Source organism: Lissotriton vulgaris, chromosome 6, assembly GCF_964263255.1.
Source record: "Lissotriton vulgaris chromosome 6, aLisVul1.2, whole genome shotgun sequence".
NCBI classification, from domain to species: Eukaryota; Metazoa; Chordata; class Amphibia; order Caudata; family Salamandridae; genus Lissotriton; species Lissotriton vulgaris.
Genome location: NC_141694.1, coordinates 79,487,431 through 79,506,625, shown reverse-complemented (window position 1 = coordinate 79,506,625; position 19,195 = coordinate 79,487,431). Strand labels below are relative to the sequence as shown.

At 47.9% G+C, this 19,195-nt stretch overlaps 1 protein-coding gene across 2 annotated transcripts in view; it reads left to right on the top strand.

Annotated features, from left to right (window-relative positions):
- Positions 1-19,195, top strand: part of LOC147706825 (ATP-binding cassette sub-family C member 10-like) — an 875,391-nt gene that overhangs the window by 186,720 nt on the left and 669,476 nt on the right. For both annotated transcript variants that reach the window (XM_086925960.1, XM_086925959.1), the window contains exon 5: positions 14,273-14,500. In XM_086925960.1, the coding sequence (XP_086782086.1) occupies positions 14,273-14,500 (228 nt within the window). The remainder of the gene's footprint in view (positions 1-14,272; positions 14,501-19,195) is intronic.

Genomic DNA, 19,195 nt, shown 5'->3' with positions numbered 1-19,195 from the left:
GCTTACTACACTGATACAAGCATGTGAATCTATGAAAGATGTAATACTGGAGAAGGAATTAGTTACTTACCTGTACACTATAGTTCTCCAGTATTATCTTTCATAGATTCACATGCGCCCACCCGCCTCCCCGTTTCTCAGGCAGAACCTGTTCTCTGTATTTATCCATGTCTCTCACTCGGGGACGGAAATCTGAGGCAGGAAGCTTCTGCTGGGGAGTGTGAGGGCAGGGCAGCAATGCTGATTGGCTGACTTTTGGACCAAATAATGAGATGGTCTGGTTACGAAATGCTACAGTCCCTATGGGCTTTTCTATGCAGTTTATGATACTGCTTTGGTCATTCTGTTACCGTGAGACTCCCACCATGACGACGGGGAAGATACAAGCATTTGAATCTATGAAAGATAATACTGGAGAACTATAGCGCAGGTCTAAAAACACTATGTAAATGTGTCCCTCTCCTAATGTATCTGTCTTCCAGTACAACATTTGTAAATGGAACACTTGATCAATTACTCTTGTGGACTATGGAAAACCCACCTGGAGGGGTGTCAGAATCTCATTGGTAGGCTGCCAATCCTGTAGTCTACCGAGGATTACTGTTGGACCCGGCCTCGTGGCGTGGTTCCCCCCGCGAATCAGCTCCCCGTCAGCCCAGCTCCGTACATAGGGACTCCCTAGCTGCCCTACCCATGTCTGACCAAATGCCCATTGCCTGCATCGGCCTGTCCCCGGCCACCCTTCCAGCCCGCACGCCCCAGACCCGCAAGGCCCCATAGGCCCATCGGCAGCCATTTTCCCTTCCCGAGATCCCTGATGCTGTGGGCCTAGCATGACCCCAGCCCCAGCGTAGCATAGGCTCCAGACGCGCCAGCCCCCGTTGGGAGGGTGAGGGATACCCTAGTGAGAGAAGGCGAGGAGTTTCGATGGCACCTCCGGCCTCCCCTGAGAGACCGGTTTCGATCACACCTCTGATCTCCCCCCTGAGGGCCAGTTTCGATGTCACCTCTGGCCTCCCCGAGTGCTGGCTCAAGACCTGCTGGGCGTCTGGGAATTCCCAGACGCATCCTCGAAAGGATCAAAGAACTAACCTCCGGACCTCACCCACGGACCGCCCCCACAGCCTCGGACCCCTGCCTGCCAGGGTCCGGACATCAAAGGGTCACTGAACTATATCAAGGATCGCCCCTGAACTAGCGGGCAGTTGTATCTTTGACAAGGAAGCCCTGCTGATCTGATCGCGGCTGACTGAACCTCGTGAACTCTTGAGCCCTGCTGACCTCGTCGCAGCTCGAGCTGAATCTTGAAGACATCTACGGAACTCTCTGAGCCCTGCTGACGTGGTCGTGGCTCCTCCTGAACCTCCTACAGAGCTAGCCCTGCTGACTCTGTCGCGGCTCGAGGAACATTCTAGTCCGGCTGGACTATCGAAGTCACCATCCCGAAGAGACTATCCTCAAGTGAGTAGGAGCACCAGTGTGACTAACATCTTCTGTATCCCCCCGGCTCGAGGATTGAGAGCTGTGCGCAGGGTACGCCACGTGCTGGGTTACGAACCTAAGACTGTCCCGCTACCCCCATCCCTAAAAGACTTGAGACTCTCTGCGATCCCTCGATCGTTGTACATAAGTGTGATATTGCTTTTCTTCGTGATTATAAAGAAGTTGATAACTTATCCCTCGGTGTTGTGTCTGTTCATAAGTGTGGTGTGACCTCGTGTGTACGATTCACTACTTGAGGTCTTTCCCGGTGGAGATCCCTCACAAGGCTCGGCATTATTGGTGGGAGAGGTAGGTCACGGAGGAGCCGGGTAGACTTAACCCGACCTCTCGGGATCGCCCCTTCTAACAATTACATTACTAAAAAGCTTTAGAGTACTATCTATAGGACTTATTGGCAAATCATGTGAGCCCTTTTTAGGTCTCCCTGAGCCGACGTGCATGCATTGCTCTGCGAGAGTTAAGTAAGGGCTTTCAAAAATGCTCCCAAAGTCTGCAGGCCGATCGGGTACAGTGCATGTGCGCCGGGCCCGCGAACCATTTGTCCGCCTGCAGCCTTTGGGAGGACTTTTGCAACCGCTTTGAGGTTCTTAGTGAGCCGCGCGGCCATCAAAGCGGCCGCGAAAGTGCTCCTCATTTGCCACTCCCTCCTCCCACTTCCTGCAGTCATTCAGCATAACTTTGTATTACCACCAGATGTATGTTTATTCTGAGTTAATCAAGGCACTGCATAACGTATCTGAGCGTTTGGCCTTTCCTTGCTGCCTTGAAGTCTGTGCGCTTTTCGACCATCGAGTTCCTCTGCAGTTCCCACATTAATGAAGAAGTGATTAGTGTTTGCGAATTGCCTCCAGTTTGACAGGAAAAACATTGTGCGCTGAAGCAGTCTCTGAACTGGATCAAACGTTCACAGAAATGAAGAGCCTCAACAATAATATATTTCTGTATATTTCGGGACGTGTGCTGGGGACAATACACACAGGTATAAGAAATCTGGTATCACTGGATTTCTTCTCTGATGTTTTTGAGACTGAATTCTTGCCAGTAATATAAACGTGATGCGTTTCGTGAAACATCACTTTCAATTATACATGAAGGCCGCTCTTCTCACCTGTCCTAATAGCACCGCTGACTATCCAAATGCACGTAAGATTTTTATGCTACATGCTTGCTGGCTTTATTCGGTACTGCGTCTGAAGGGCTAACTACTGCAGCTGTTTCTGGATCTCCGGACCGTATTTTCATGGCATGGTCCCGAGGCGATTATTAATCGGCAAATATGTTAACAGTTGTGTTATGTGCTAGTTCTCTCTTGCTAAAGTTTCAATTTCTTGCCCATCAGTCTTCTTGGTGCTGCTCTCGTAGTACATCTTAAGTGTAATTCTACATAGTTTACACGTCAGCACCAGCTTTCTTTATTCAGTTTCAAATTAAACTGGCAGATGTTTAAAGACTGACGCCATCTAGCGTAATTTGCTAAAATTGCACTTTTAGCAAATTCACGCCACTTGGACTTTTCAAAACTTCTGGTGATCGACTGGATGTGAGAGCTATTGGCTTTGTTAATGTCTTTTACCCATGCCAGCCAAGAGCACACAATTTAAGCAGGTAACTCGTGATTCATCCTTGTTTTCTGGGTTTCCGAGGCAGAGCTGTAAATGTTTCAAACCGAATCGTTTTCCTCCCTGCCCACCCTCAGGAGTGATCTCAATGTGAACAGCAAGCCCCAGTATAATAATTGCTAAATGCTGCAGTCATATGGGAAAATGTAACAGTCCTTGTTTAAAGGGGATCTCAAAAGTGCTACCCAGTCTTTGCTTGCTGGCTACAAGCATGAGTGCACCTGCGTGTGCCCGCGCGGCCATCTGCTTTTCCTGCAATCTGCTTTTCCTGCATTTTTTGTTGTCATGGCACCTCTCACACCTGCCCCTTCCTCCCTCACCACAAAGCAGCCTCAGGCTCAAATTCATGAACACCTCACATCCAAGACTTAATTCGGGGGTACACAGAGGGTGCTGTACTACAACGAAAGGCCAGATCACCAGTGGAAAGCGTAGCACTAAGAGGAGCCTGTACCGAAAGGCCAATTCCTTCCGATTCCACAAGAGAGCTTGCTGTCCTGGGTTCTACAACTCGTGCCCCTGTGCACGGACAACAATACGAAGTCCTGGTCTCCATCTAGTCCCACACTGCAAAAACTAGCATGACGTGGGCGGTACTGGCACATTGCCCAGGGGTATAAAACGCCCACTTTACATAGGAATCCCCCTCTCTGACACAAAACCACACACACACACACAGCCACAGCCACACACACAACCACACGCACACACACAACCACACACACACAACCACAAGCAACCACACACACCATAGCCACACACACACACCACACACAACCACACACACAACCGCAGACACACACATACACACAACCACACACACACAAAACCACACACACAGCCACACGCACAACCATACCCAACCAAGCACACAACCACACAAACAACCGCACATACAACCACACACAAAACCACAACCACACAGACACACACAACCACACACACACAACCACACACACAACCACACGCACAACCAAACACAAACACACAACCACACACACACAACCACACACACAACCACACACAACCACATACACAACCACACACAACCACACCCAACCACACACACAACCCCACACACAACCACACATAACCACGCACAAAACCAGAACCACACACACACCACATCCACACACACACAGCCACACACACACACCACCACACACACACACAACCACACACACACGAAACACACACACACAACCACAGGCACACACAACCACACACACAACCACATATACATAAGCACACATAACCACACACACACACAACTACAACCACACACACCACTACAACCACACACAACCACAACCACACACACAGCCACAAAACCACAACCACACATACAACCACACACAACCACAACCACGCACACACACACAACCACACACACAACCACATATACATAAGCACACACAACCACACACACACAACTATAACCACACACACCACTACAACCACACACAACCACAACCACAAAACCACAACCACACATACAACCACACACAACCACACACCACACACACAACCACAACCAACCACACATACAAAACCACAACCCCACACACACAACCACACACACATAAACATGCACAACCACACACACAGCCACACACAACCACACACACCACAACCACACACAACCACACACAACCATAACAACACGCACACATCCACACACACAACCACAACCACACATACAACCACACACACAACCACAAACACAACACACACACAGCCAAAAAACCACAACCACACACAACCGCACACACACAACCACTGAACCACACACACAACCACAACCACACACACAACCACACATACACACAACCACACACAATCACACACACACAACCACAAGCACCCACACACACCCACACAACCACACACACCACAACCACACACACACACACACAACCACACACACAACCACAACCACACACACAACCACACATACACACAACCACACACACAACCACAAGCACCCACACAACCACCCACACAACCACACACACAACTACGACCACACACAACTACAACCACACACACACAACCACACACACAACCACACACAGCCACAACCACACACACAGCCACAAAACCACAACCACACATACAACTACATACAACCACAACCAACCACACACACACAACCACACACAACCACACACACACAATCACATACACACAACCACACACACAAAACCACAACCACACACAACCACAACCACACAAAACCACACACAACCACACATACACACAACCACACATACACACAACCACACATACACACAACCACACACACAACCACACACACAGCCCCACACACACAACCACACACACAACCACAACCACACACACACAACCACACAGAGAATCACACACAACCACAGCCACACACACAACCACAACCACACGCACACACAACCAAACACACACACACACACACAACCACACGCACACAACCACACACACACAACCACAACCATACACAACCACACACAACACCACACACAACCACACCCACACAACCACACACACACCCACACCCACAAACGCACCACACACACACAACCACACACACACAACCACACACACAACCACACACGCAACCACATCCACACAACCACACACACAACCACACACGCAACCACACAACCACAAAACCACAACCACACACACAACCACACAGTCAGTGCACATTTTCACCAGGCACAGAGACCATCAGTCGTCAGTGCATGCTTTCACCGGGCACAAACACCACCAGCCGTCAGTGCACACTTTCCACTTTTCCACAAAAGTACAACCATACACGACACACACACAACCACAAGCACACCCACACACACACCACAACCACACACACACAACCACAGCCAGACACACACACAAACACACACCACACACAGAACCACACACAACCACAACCACACACCACACACAACCACACACACACAGAACCAAACACACACAACCACACACACTACCACAACCACACATACAACCACACACACATCCACACACACAACCACACACACAACCACACACACACACACAACCACAAACACAACACACACAACCACACACACAACCACACACACAACCACACACACAACCACACACACAACCACACACACAACCACACGCACAACCACACACACAACCACACACACAACCACACACACAACCACACACAACCACACACGCAACCGCACACAAACACCCACACACACAACCACACACACAACCACACACAAAACCACACACGCAACCGCACACACACAACCACACCCACACCCACACACACAACCACACACACAACCACAAACACTAAGCACACAAACACAACACACACACAACCACACACACACAACCACACACACACAACCACAACCACACACAACCACACACACAACCACACTTACACACACAACCACACACGCACAACCACACACAACCACACACAAAACCACAAACCCACACACAATCACACATACAACCACACATACACACAACAACACATACACACAACCACAACCACACACACACAACCACACAGAGAACCACACACACACAACCACACAGAGAACCACACACAACCACAACCCCACACACAACCACACGCACACACAACCACACACACACAACCACACAACCACACGCACACAACCACACGCACACAACCACACACACAACCACAACCACACACACCCCCACAGCCACACCCACACACACACACCCACACACACAACCACAAACACACCACACACACACCACATACACAACCTCACACACAACCACACACACAACCACACACGCAACCACACACACAAACAACCACAACCACACATACAACCACACATACAACCACAAAACAACAACCACACACACAACCACACACACAACCACACAGTCAGTGCACACTTTCACCAGGCACAGACACCATCAGTCGTCAGTGCATGCTTTCACCGGGCACAAACACCACCCGCCATCAGTGCACGCTTTCACCAGGCACACAGACACCACCAGCCGTCGGTGCACGCATTCACCAGACCCACACCACCAGCCATCAGTGCACACATCAATTGTTAACGCATACACATTTAACTATTGTACCAATCGCAGCATGGCGCACTTTACGTTTTAACATATTTATCTAAAGCGCAGCATGCCACCATTGCTTCAAAAATAAATACATTTTTTGGGCCTACAATTAATAGACTTTTGTTGCAATTGGTGTTGCAATATTTAGCAATGCCAATAGCTCAAACTTAATTAATGCAAGACCTATTGCATTGCAAATGCTTGTTAAAAATGGGTGTTCGAAATGGAACCCCTACCTGGCTAAAGGTCGCACCCCAGTCCAGTAGGAACCCCACTCCCACGTACAGGAAGGGAGGGGCCCTTCCCCAAATGACGCCTGCTCCCCTAGGGAGGATGGTAGCGAGGGCAGGCAGGTTTATTCTCTTTAGTTAGCGGGCCAAGTATTTCGGATTGCACGTAGTGGTCGAGGAGACCCACGACAAAATAGACATGACACAGAGTTCTAGTAAAAATATAGACTTCTTTATATAACTCTCTCAGTAGGTTAATAACCATACAATCTCCACAGTACCTCCGATGAGGCTGTGATTCTAGTCTCAGGGTTCGTGGCGCACCAGCGGTGCGGCCTGGAGTAGGCTTCGTACTCCTGGTTCTGTCCTCAAAGTTCGTGGCGCACCAGCAGTGGAGTTCTCACAGTTCGTGACGCCCTCAGCAGTGCGGGCAGGAGTGCGGAAAGCACCCTATGTTGCTGCTGGTCAGTACAGGTGGAAGACAAGCGTGAGCCGCGACAGTGTCCGTCGGACTCGGGGGTTGGTAATAGCTTGGAGCAGCGACAGCGTCCGCAGGCTCGGTGGTGGTGCAAGCTGAGAGCCGCGACAGCATCAGCAGGGCTCAGGTGAAGGCGAAGGCTTTGGGCTGCGACAGCGTCAACAGGGCCCCTGTGGATAGCGAAGACTGGGAGCCGCGACAGCGTCAGCAGGGCTCGGGTGATGGCGAAGGCTTGGGCCGTGACAGCGTCAGAAGGGCCTTTGTGGATAGCGAGGACTTGGAGCCGCGACAGCGTCAGCAGGGCTCAGGTGATGGCGAAGGCTTGGGGCCGCGACAGCGTCAGCAGGGCTCTTGTGGATAGCGACTCTCTAGGATCTGACTCTCTAGTTCCAGTGTCCTTCTTTTATATCTCAAAATGTCTTTGATCTCCTTTCATGTAGGCCAGGGGTTTCCCTCCCTTAGGCCCGGTTGAGGGTGGCTCCCGTCTTGCGCCACCTCATCCTTTGAAGCAGGAAGGCAGGGTCGTCAGCCGCCCAGCAGGAAGCGACGCCGGTATTGTGGGGGCCAGGACGCAGCCCCGAAACTACTCCTCCCCTCTAATCTAAAGGGCAGACAGCAGATACAAGATGGCGGAGTTTCCCCAGGCCCGGTCACTGTCTCCAGACGGTGAATACACATCCTAGCAGTATCGTCTGTAGCACGATCTCGCAGGGCACATCATTTTAAAAAGAAGTAATTTGCACTTTCCGAAAATCGCCGTTTTTTAAACATTATGTGATATTGCCAATTTTAATTGTGGATTGATTGTGGTGTTGTATCCGCTTACTTGCTCATTAAAAGAAACCTACCATTCACACGCTATTTTTGCGTGAATTGAAATCTTTAGGTAGACACCGCCCCATCTTCAGTGAGGGAGAGGCAGGGGCACGACCATCGGCAGGCGCCACCTTGGGAAGCGCTCTAGTCGGTGCTGCTCGGCGGTGTACACGTCCCAACAGATAAAAAGGGGGAAAAGCGAGCGTGCAGTCCTAGACACTAACTGTAGCACGATCTCGCAGGGCACATCATTTTAAAAAGAAGTAATTTGCACTTTCCGAAAATCGCCGTTTTTTAAACATTATGTGATATTGCCAATTTTAATTGTGGATTGATTGTGGTGTTGTATCCGCTTACTTGCACATTAAAGAAACCTACCATTCACACGCTATTTTTGCGTGAATTGAAATCTTTAGGTAGACACCGCGCCATCTTGAGTGAGGGAGAGGCAGGGGCACGACCATCGGCAGGCGCCACCTTGGGAAGCGCTCTAGTCGGTGCTGCTCGGCGGTGTACACGTCCCAACAGATAAAAAGGGGGAAAAGCGAGCGCGCAGTCCTAGACACTAACTGTAGCAGATCTCGCAGGGCACATCATTTTAAAAAGAAGTAATTTGCACTTTCCGAAAATCAGTTTTTTAAACATTATGTGATATTGCCAATTTTAATTGTGGATTGATTGTGGTGTTGTATCCGCTTACTTGCACATTAAAAGAAACCTACCATTCACACGCTATTTTTGCGTGAATTGAAATCTTTAGGTAGACACCGCGCCATCTTGAGTGAGGGAGAGGCAGGGGCACGACCATCGGCAGGCGCCACCTTGGGAAGCGCTCTAGTCGGTGCTGCTCGGCGGTGTACACGTCCCAACAGATAAAAAAGGGGAAATGCAAGCGCGCGTGCGCGGCGGGCGCGCCGATGGCGCGCCAGAGGCAAGCCCGTCTGCGCCCGTCCGCGCCCCGGATGCGCTCGGTGCTGGACTCTCTGCCCGACTGGGAGTCGATCAAAGGCGGATACAATATGATAGAGACCGACTTTTGGAGTTAGGTAGGACTGGGTTCGTGGTGAAAGAGGAGGAGAAGACTCTCAGGGGAGGGCTGATTAACAGTCGATCAATTGTAAAACATGCCGCAGAGGTCTCTGATCTGATTGAGGACCTGCGCCTCGACATACTGTTTTTAACAGAGACATGGCTGCATGCACAGTCCACTGCTGTCTTAGGATTTGCCTGCCCTAGTGGCTATAAAATTTTACATAAGCCTAGGACCAAGGGCAGAGGGGGAGGGGTGGGAGTAATCTTTGAGGAAGAGCTGGATTTTAGACTCCTATCAACTAATGAAGTGGAGGGCATAGAAATGATGGGGTTTGCACTACACTCCTCTTGCGGGAATTTATTTACCGGACTCCTATGCTATAGGCCCCCGGGGGGCTCTACAGACTACCAGAATTTCTTTGATTTTATTACTAATTTTGCGCTGGCTCACTCCAGAATGATTATTCTTGGAGATTTTAATCTCTGGGAGGATGGGAAGGCGAATAACTACTTACGGGATTTAAGACATACCTGTACCAATCTGGATCTCATCCAGATGGTGGAAGGACCGACGCATGAGGGGGGGCACGTCCTTGATTTACTATTCTCAAATCAAGACATAACAAGGATTTTAGATATAATGCCTCAGAGCTGGTCAGACCACCACCTGGTCCTGTTCAGCATCAGGACGATGCATATTAAGGACAGGGAAAATCAGCACAGATCCTATAGAATAGGCAGGGAATGGGCGAAGTTGGACCATTGCAGATTCCCAGTGTTTGACCCAGAGGACATACACTTCGATCCCATGATATCGGTAGAAGAGAACTATTTAACTTATACAAACCACATTTCTGCCATCTTAGACCAGGTAATTCCTCTGAAGAGGATAAAAAACAAGAGGAAGGCTTCGGCGCCCTGGTTCAATGAGGAGCTGAAACAGCTCCGGCTACTTCGCAAGAAGGCGGAAAGGAAGTGGAGGAATGGGTATGGGGAGGAAGATAAAACGGAACTAAGACGGAGACAGCTGCACTATAAGGAAAGTATCCTTAAGGCGAAGGCTGACTTTTACGCTAGCTCTATCACCCATGCATCTAACGGGACAAAAGTCCTCTTCGAAATTACTAAAGCGCTGTCCGCCCCTAAATGTCTGGACAATAAAGTGACAGCATCACAAGAACTCTGTGATGCGATTGCTTCACACTTCCAAGACAAAATCAGTAAGATCGTGGACAGTCTCACTGTTAACAACATGGTGGATGAACTTACCTTGGTACAGATGGGAGCGGAAGCTCAATTGCAACCAGTCTCCCTGAATAAATTCCAAACCCTGCCAAAAGAGGCTTTTGATAGACTGGTAGAGAGTGTATCCTCAGGCTCTCCAAATGACCCTTTCCCCTCCAGAATATGGAAGTTATCTGGCCGGGATACGCTCCCCTGGCTGAGACAGATTTGTAATCAATCCCTGGAGAAAGGAGAGGTTCCAGCGGAATGGAAACTGGCAACGGTGACTCCACTGATTAAAAAGCCTTCCCTGGATCCTTCAGTACCGGCCAATTTTAGACCTATATCTCTCCTACCTTACCCAGTGAAGATTCTGGAGAAAACAGTTAGTAGGGAACTGTCGCACTTCCTGGAGGAGAACTCTTCTTGATAAAGACCAGTTCGGCTTCCGTCCCGGTCACGGAACGGAGACGGCTCTGGTCACCATGCTGGACAACCTGCGGATGCGTGCCGACAACGGGAATGCGACTGTGTTAGTGCTTCTCGATATGTCGGCCGTATTCGACACCGTCAACCATCTAATTCTGTTGGAGAGACTACAGAATTTGGGAGTGGAGGGGCAGGCACTGCAATGGTTAAAATCCTACCTGGCAGGACGTCATCAGGTGGTAACACTGGCCCCTTTCACGGCTAGGAAAACATCGGTCACCCATGGGGTACCGCAGGGGTCTGCAATTAGTCCCATCTTATTTAATATTTACTTGCAGCCCCTGCTCCCCATTATAAAGTCTGCCGGAGTTTGCACAGTTAATTACGCGGATGACACTCAATTGGCATTCTCCTTGGAGGGTGACCACGCTGTATCCCTTGATCGGTTCCAGGAATGCATGCGGAAGACAGCCAATTGGCTTAGTAGGAATTCCCTACAGTTTAACGCAGGAAAGACCGAGGTGGTTTACTGCTCCTCGGGTGGGCCACCTAGACAATTTCCATCTGAATTTAGGCTGACCCCAGAAGAGGAACCACTGATCCCGGTGAACAAAGTACGTAACCTGGGGGTGCTGATTGACAAGGACCTCCAGTTGGAATCACAGGCCAATAAGACCGCCAATGTCTGTTTTGCGTTGCTACGCATGCTGCGTAAAATTCTACCCTTGCTGCCTAAAGAGACTCGCCCACTGGTAGTTAGTAGCATAGTGGGTAGCAGACTGGATTACTGCAATTCGTTGTATCTAGGGGCCCCGTTATATATTCTACAAGGGCTCCAAAGAATCCAGTCGGCGGCAGCTAAACTTGCTCTTGGTTGGCAACGCCGCTCCTCGAAAACAATGGCACTGAGGGAGCTGCACTGGTTACCGGTGACGGAACGTATTCGCTTCAAGTCCCTGTGTCTGGTTTTTAAAGCGATACATGAGTTAGGGCCAGTCCCTTTGCAGGAAAGGTTCTCTAGGTATCAACCTTCCAGGCAACTGCGATCATCTAGTGCCTCACTACTCACGGTGCCCAGGTTCAAACGGGCCAGGTTAGGAGGTAGAGCATTTAGTGTAGTTGGCGCTCGGCTGTGGAATGGACTTCCCCAGAGCCTTAGACAGATTAGCGCCCTGCTGGAATTTTGCAGGAACCTGAAAACCTGGCTTTTCCCCAAAGCCTAGCAGGAATCCTCTATACAGGTAAGGGCTGATGTAACCTATTTAATCGTGACTCAGTTTTTAGTCGAAAGCGCCAGGATACCCGTGGGGTGACAGTAAGCGCTATATAAGTTTTAAAATCAATCAATCAATCAATCGTCCAGCTAGATTGCCTGGAAGATAGTCCCAGTCCAGAAGTCCTATTTCTAGACCTAGGAGGTGGAGAGCACTCTTCCTAAAGAGTGTATCACGTAATTCTGAATTTAGGGGTGTTTGTCTCCTATTTCTCCTATGTTCCCCGGGTCAGATAAATAATAGGGGGGAATGGATCGAAAAGCTACTAAAACAAGATGACTGCCAACTACTACGAGATCATGCCACCCGCACCTGAGCAGGGCCAGGTCCAACAATGGGGATTAATGCAGTCACTGCCTAAGTGTGAGGAATTGGTGCCCTCTTCAAAATCGCTGTAAATAACATTGCCAAAGTAAGAACTCCAAAGGTTTTTCTCATTCAAGTATAGGTTGCCAGGAAATTTTGTGTAGCCCAGAGGTTTTATTGGGGGCTATTCCCCTAATTGCCATATGTATTTTCTTCACTGTAATATCCTTGGGCACTTCTTACCAATATCGGCAAGCACAGAGTAAGCATACCATTCTCATAAGGCTTCTCGTGAGCAGCTGGGCTTGGGAACTTGTGGGGAGTCTTGGTAATTTGAAATGTCCTCACAATGCTCTTGCCAGTCAGTTAGGCCTGTGTTGTCTTGTTGGAATCCGGGCACTACTTCCAGATAGTTGAAGGCTAGTTCTTTATGTAAGTAGATAAATCTTCCTCCCTTTCAAGTCAAGCAACAAAGCTTCCCAGATATAAACCCAATCTGGAGAAAGAGTGGCAACCACAGATAGGCTCCATTCATGATCATTCTCTTTCTACTTACACTGCTAGGTAAGCCCTCCAGTGAATCACATCCACAAAGCCTGGTTTTTATATTGATGATATTTGGGTCATGATCAGGAAAGTTGGGCATCGTATATGAGCCTTAGAAAGTTCATATTTCTTGAAGGACATTCAGTGTATATTTATTGTATAGAATCAAGAGTACAATACCTTTTTTATTTTAGTTTGAAGTCTTTTTTACAAAATCATAAAACAACGTTGTGATAGCTAAAGTGATATATAAGGTGACTGGGAGGCTATAACTATCTTATAAATCTATTAATTGCTGATAGTTGAAAATCTGTTGAAGTGTGTAATGCGGTTTCAAATATGTACAGAAAAGACTTGTTGTTTATGGTAGTTAGACTACCCAGTATCCCATTTGTCTGGTTGCAACTCCACCCAGCGATCCTTACAGTACAAGCCCCTTCCATTTTTCATAGTCACAGAGCTGTGACATTTAGATCGTCAGAGGTTCAAAGCAGACTTGTGGCATTTACAGAGCAGGCAATGTTGGCTGGAAAAGTTGTCAGCGCAAACGCAAACTTATCTGCCGTGTTTCACAGACCAGGTACCCACTGTATATATATCACAGCGGAGTCACATAAATGTAACCCAAAGCTTGTCTTGCAAGTGCTCTGTGGCAAAGTTAAGTTACCATTGGTTTCCCTTTAATGTCTCCTCTTTACTCCTGTCTTTCAGCTAATGACAGAAATCCTGCGTGGAATCCAGGTAATTAAGTTCTATGCTTGGGAAAAACACTTTACTGCCAAAGTGAAAACCATCCGTGAAAAGGAGCTTCGAATGCTGAGGACCATCAAATACTTGGAAACAGTCTGTGTCTACCTCTCGGAAGCTCTGCCTCTGCTCCTTGGTGTTGTGATGTTCACCGTCTACATAATGCTGGGGCACCAGCTCTCTACAGCTACGGTTTGTGTGCAGTCTGCTCTTATGAAAAGATTTGCTTTTAATCCATGCAAAGTCTATATTTTTCTGTCACTGTTAAAATACCACAATTCTACACAAGTCAGACTTCAGGATCCCATTTTCCATGCATTGTGTGATCTGTATTACACAGTTAAAAGATTTAAAATGGGGTATGTGATCCATAACTAAGGTACCATTGTCTCATGGTCTGTTAAATAATTTTTCACTTGTGATAGGCCTACTGTTTGAGTATTCTGATGTAGGTGACCTTAACCATATAATCATCAGCTTTGCTTATTAAATAGCATGCATCAAATTATTGTTCGCAAAGACAATGCCTGCGAAACGAGTTTCGCTATATTGGGGGGATTTCATTTTTCACCTAGACGCTATGGATGACAGGGACACAGCAACTCTTATTGATACGCTAGGTTCTTTAGGGCTCTCACAAAAAGTTAACTTACTCACTCACTCGGCCAGACGCATATTGGACGGTCTTTTTACCAACAATGAGCAGATTATCGTAAAGGAGGTACTTCCACTGACTTGGTCTGAACACCACGCCATTTTATTTGATGTACATCTATTGGAACAACAACCACAACACATTAGGCCAGGGACTTCCAAACAATTTAGAACCTGGAATAGCTTAGACTGCTCTCTCCTTATACAGCAGCTACCTATTACCCAACCAGAACTTTCTTTAGATGCTGAACGGGCCTCCAAGAGTTATACATACTGGCTTCAAGACACTTTTTCTAAACTGGTCCCCTTACAAGAAAGTTTCCAAAAATAGGAAAACTCCATTTGCCCCATGGTTCTCAGACGCTTTGAGTCTCGAGAAACAGCAATGCAGGAGACAAGAGAGACGTTGTTGTCTGCATTATAATAGCCATAAGAAAACATACTATGTACAGGCTCTGGCTGATTACAAACTCCTCCTTATAAAGGAAAAAAACTATTATTTCACACAGGAAGTAGAATACTCCCAGGACTCCTCCAAACAACTGTTTCATGTGGTGTCCAAACTTGCGGATCCTTCAGGAAACCACTCTAACACAGTGATGCAAGCGTTTTGTGACTCATTAGCCCAGAGCTTTCAGGCAATCATAGATCAAATCTACTTAAAATGTAAAGCTTCCTCTTGAACTAAGAGACTGTCTGATGCAGATATTGATCGACCTGAGACTTTGACTCTCTCCGGTCACCTCGGAACAGGTAACCAATATGCTGAACAATGCAAAACCTGGCTCACCGTTCGATCCTTGTCCTCCTTCTGTCTTGAAACATATTCCAGATCTTATAGGGTCCAACTTGGCAAATATTTTTAACACCATGTTTATCACAGGCATTTATCCCACTCAATGGAAGTAAGCTTCTAGTCTTCCACTGTTGAAGAAACATAATCTGGATGCATCGGATCCCAATAACTACTGGCCCATCATGCGTCTTCCTTTGCCGGTTAAACTAGTTGAAAAAGTAATGAATAGCCAACTTTCTCAATATATCTATGACAACCACTTGCTGGATGAAACCCAATTTTGTTTCAGAAAAGGCCATGGAACCGAGACAGTGCTGATTAAAGCCACTGAAGAGATAAAGGCCACCCTTGACAGAGGAGGGGAAGCAGCTCTTGTCCTGTTAGATTTATCAGCGGCCTTTGATACGGTTGATCACGGGCTTCTGATCAACCATATCACCTCCCTAGGCTACATGAATAGGGCTGAATCTCTTCTCACATCCTTTTTGTCTGGGCGCACTCAATCATTTAGCTTGGGAAATTTCGACTCTTCCACCTTCTCTCTTCCATGTGGGGTGCCACAGGGGTCATCCATCAGCCCCACACTATTTAATACTTATGTCACTGATTTGGCACGTGTAATTAAATCTTTTGGCCTTGCCCTCACTTCCTTCGCAGATGATACTCAAATCGTTGTGTCCGTTTATAAAAACGGGGCTAACATCTCGGTCAACCTCCATGATGGTATGCTAGCAATCAGCTCATTGATGTCCAGACATTGCCTCAAATTAAATTCTACTAAGACTGAGGTGTTTGTTTTTGGAAACGTACTCCCTGTTTGGTCCTCTTGCTGGTGGCCAGACAAACTGGGACCTCCGCCCGTCCCAGTGGCCAAGGCAAAAAATGTGGGTGTCATCTTAGATCACAAGTTGACCTACATACGAATTTCATGTCAATTCTCTGATTCCCTCCTGTTTCTACATTCTTAGAATGGTAAAGAAACTTTTTTTCCAGCGAAAGCAAGGAGGACAATAATACCCGATTTTGTCATGTCCAAGGTAGAATATTACAACAGTTTACTGATCAATGTCCTGGAAACGGTTCTAAATAAGCTACATATGGTACAGAACGCAGCTGCAAGGATGCTTTGTGGTACCCCTGAATTCAATTCTGTATCTAAGGTCATTAGACAACTTCATTGGCTGCCAATCGGAAGCCAAATTAAATTTAAGGCATTGTGCATCGCCTATAAGGTGATTAACAATACACATCCAGAGTTTCTGAAGCACTCCTTGTAGATCTACACACCTCGCAGATCGCTACACTAATTAGGGGCAAACCTGCTAACCATTCCCAGAACCTATAGAATCAACTGGTGAGACAGAAGCTTTGTGGTCTGAACTGCTAAGTTATGGATCACCCTTCCTCCTCCGATAAGAGCCCTTCCCACTCTTATTGCTTTTAGGAAACAATTAAAAACTTAGCTTTTCAACAAGTAGGCTTTTATTCCATCCCAGGAACAGACAGCTCCAAGACGCCTTTTTGGTATACGTGCGCACTAGTCGCATTATCGTAACAATACATATTACAATCAAGGCAAACCTATTTCATTGCAAACGTGCAACAGACTGCTCTATATGCAAAGTTTACATATTTCACATTCTTATGACTACTTGTGCAACAAAACTCTGCAGATGTCTAAAAAGCTCAGATTACATCTCTAAAGTATTGATGTGCGTAAAAGCCACTTGGTGGGAACTTGAGTAATGTTTTTCCGGCCCGTTAAGTCTTTATTCAACAGTGCAAAAAAAGAAACAAACGACAGACCCGGGTCCAGCTCAACCGATCAACATGTACAGTCAATAGTAGAATGATGCAACACACTTCCTACGCCCGTCTTCCAAAGGTGCAAATCACAGTCTCAAAATTCAAGACAAGACAGTGAAGGGGCAGGAGACAGTGATGCGGAAACTGAGGAAGAGTGGAGAGGCCAAGACAGTGAAGGGGCAGGAGAGAGTGAGGCGGAAGCTGAGGAAGAGTGGAGAGGCCAAGACAGTGAAGGGGCAGGAGAGAGTGAAACAGAAATAGAGGAAGAGTGGAGAGGCCAAGACAGTGAAGGGGCAAGAGAGAGTGAGACGGAAACAGAGGAAGAGTGGAGAGTGGAGAGGCCAAGACAGGGTAGGGGCAGGAGAGAGTGAGACAGAAATAGAGGAAGAGTGGAGAGGCCAAGACAGTGAAGGGGCTGGTGAGAGTGAGACAGAAATAAAGGAAGAGTGGAGAGGCCAAGACAGTGAAGGGGCAAGAGAGAGTGAGACGGAAACAGAGGAAGAGTGGAGAGTGGAGAGGCCAAGACAGGGTAGGGGCAGGAGAGAGTGAGACAGAAATAGAGGAAGAGTGGAGAGGCCAAGACAGTGAAGGGGCTGGTGAGAGTGAGACAGAAATAAAGGAAGAGTGGAGAGGCTAAGATAGTGAAGGGGCAGGAGAGAGTGAGACGGAAACATAGGAAGAGTGGAGAGGCCAAGACAGGGAAGGGGCAGGAGAGAGTGGGACAGAAATAGAGGAAGAGTAGAGAGGCCAAGACAGTGAAGGGGTAGGAGTGAGTGAGACAGAAACGAAAGGCACATGGCGAATTGCGAACAAATGTGAACATTAACAATGCAAAAATACAACAAAGCAAGGGGAAGTTGTGGTGTGCATGGACCTAAGAACAAACTGCAGGAAGAAGCTGCCTCAGCCATGTCTGGAGGATGTAAGAAGGGGTCGACAGAAGGCCATTCCTGGCGAGGCAGCCATTGTTCCAGTGTCGTCCCCTTTACATGGTCAGTAGGAGCAAGTGGGAGGAGGTAGTGGGAGTGGGGTGTGAGATAGATCAAAGCCTTTACTGTGACCAGTGGCTGCAGGCTGCCAGTGGGAGGGAACGATTCCTGGGGAGGATAGGGAGCTAGTCTGTGGAGGCATATCCCTAGCGTGGAGATAGACACTGTTCTGGCCCTAGAGAAGGGAACAACCCCTCCCCCCCCCCCCCCCTCCATGAAGTAAGCCCTTATCAGAAAGTATGGTTTGACCCCAGAAAAGTACAGACAGACGCTTATGGGCAGTGAGAAGCTGGCCCGGCAGACCTGGGTGGATTGTGTGAATTCCTTTTGAAAGGCACTGGAAGGTGCTTATTTCAGCCTTTTAATCCTTCCAGGCATCCCTAATGCTTGCATCCACTGACAGAGGTTTCCCCCACTCTCCCTTTCAGATTATCAATCACGACATCAATATGAATCATGTAAGTCTGTGTTTTGGTGACTTGACGGGCTGTTGTTGAGAGGCATATGTTGAATTGCTCGAGATTGCATACTGGTTGAGTGACTAGATGCATCTGTTTATTTGTTTTGTAGAGTGTCCTCGCCCGGTTTGTCTCATATTAGTGCACACTCATACCAAAGGTAAGAGGCTGAGCATGAGGATGG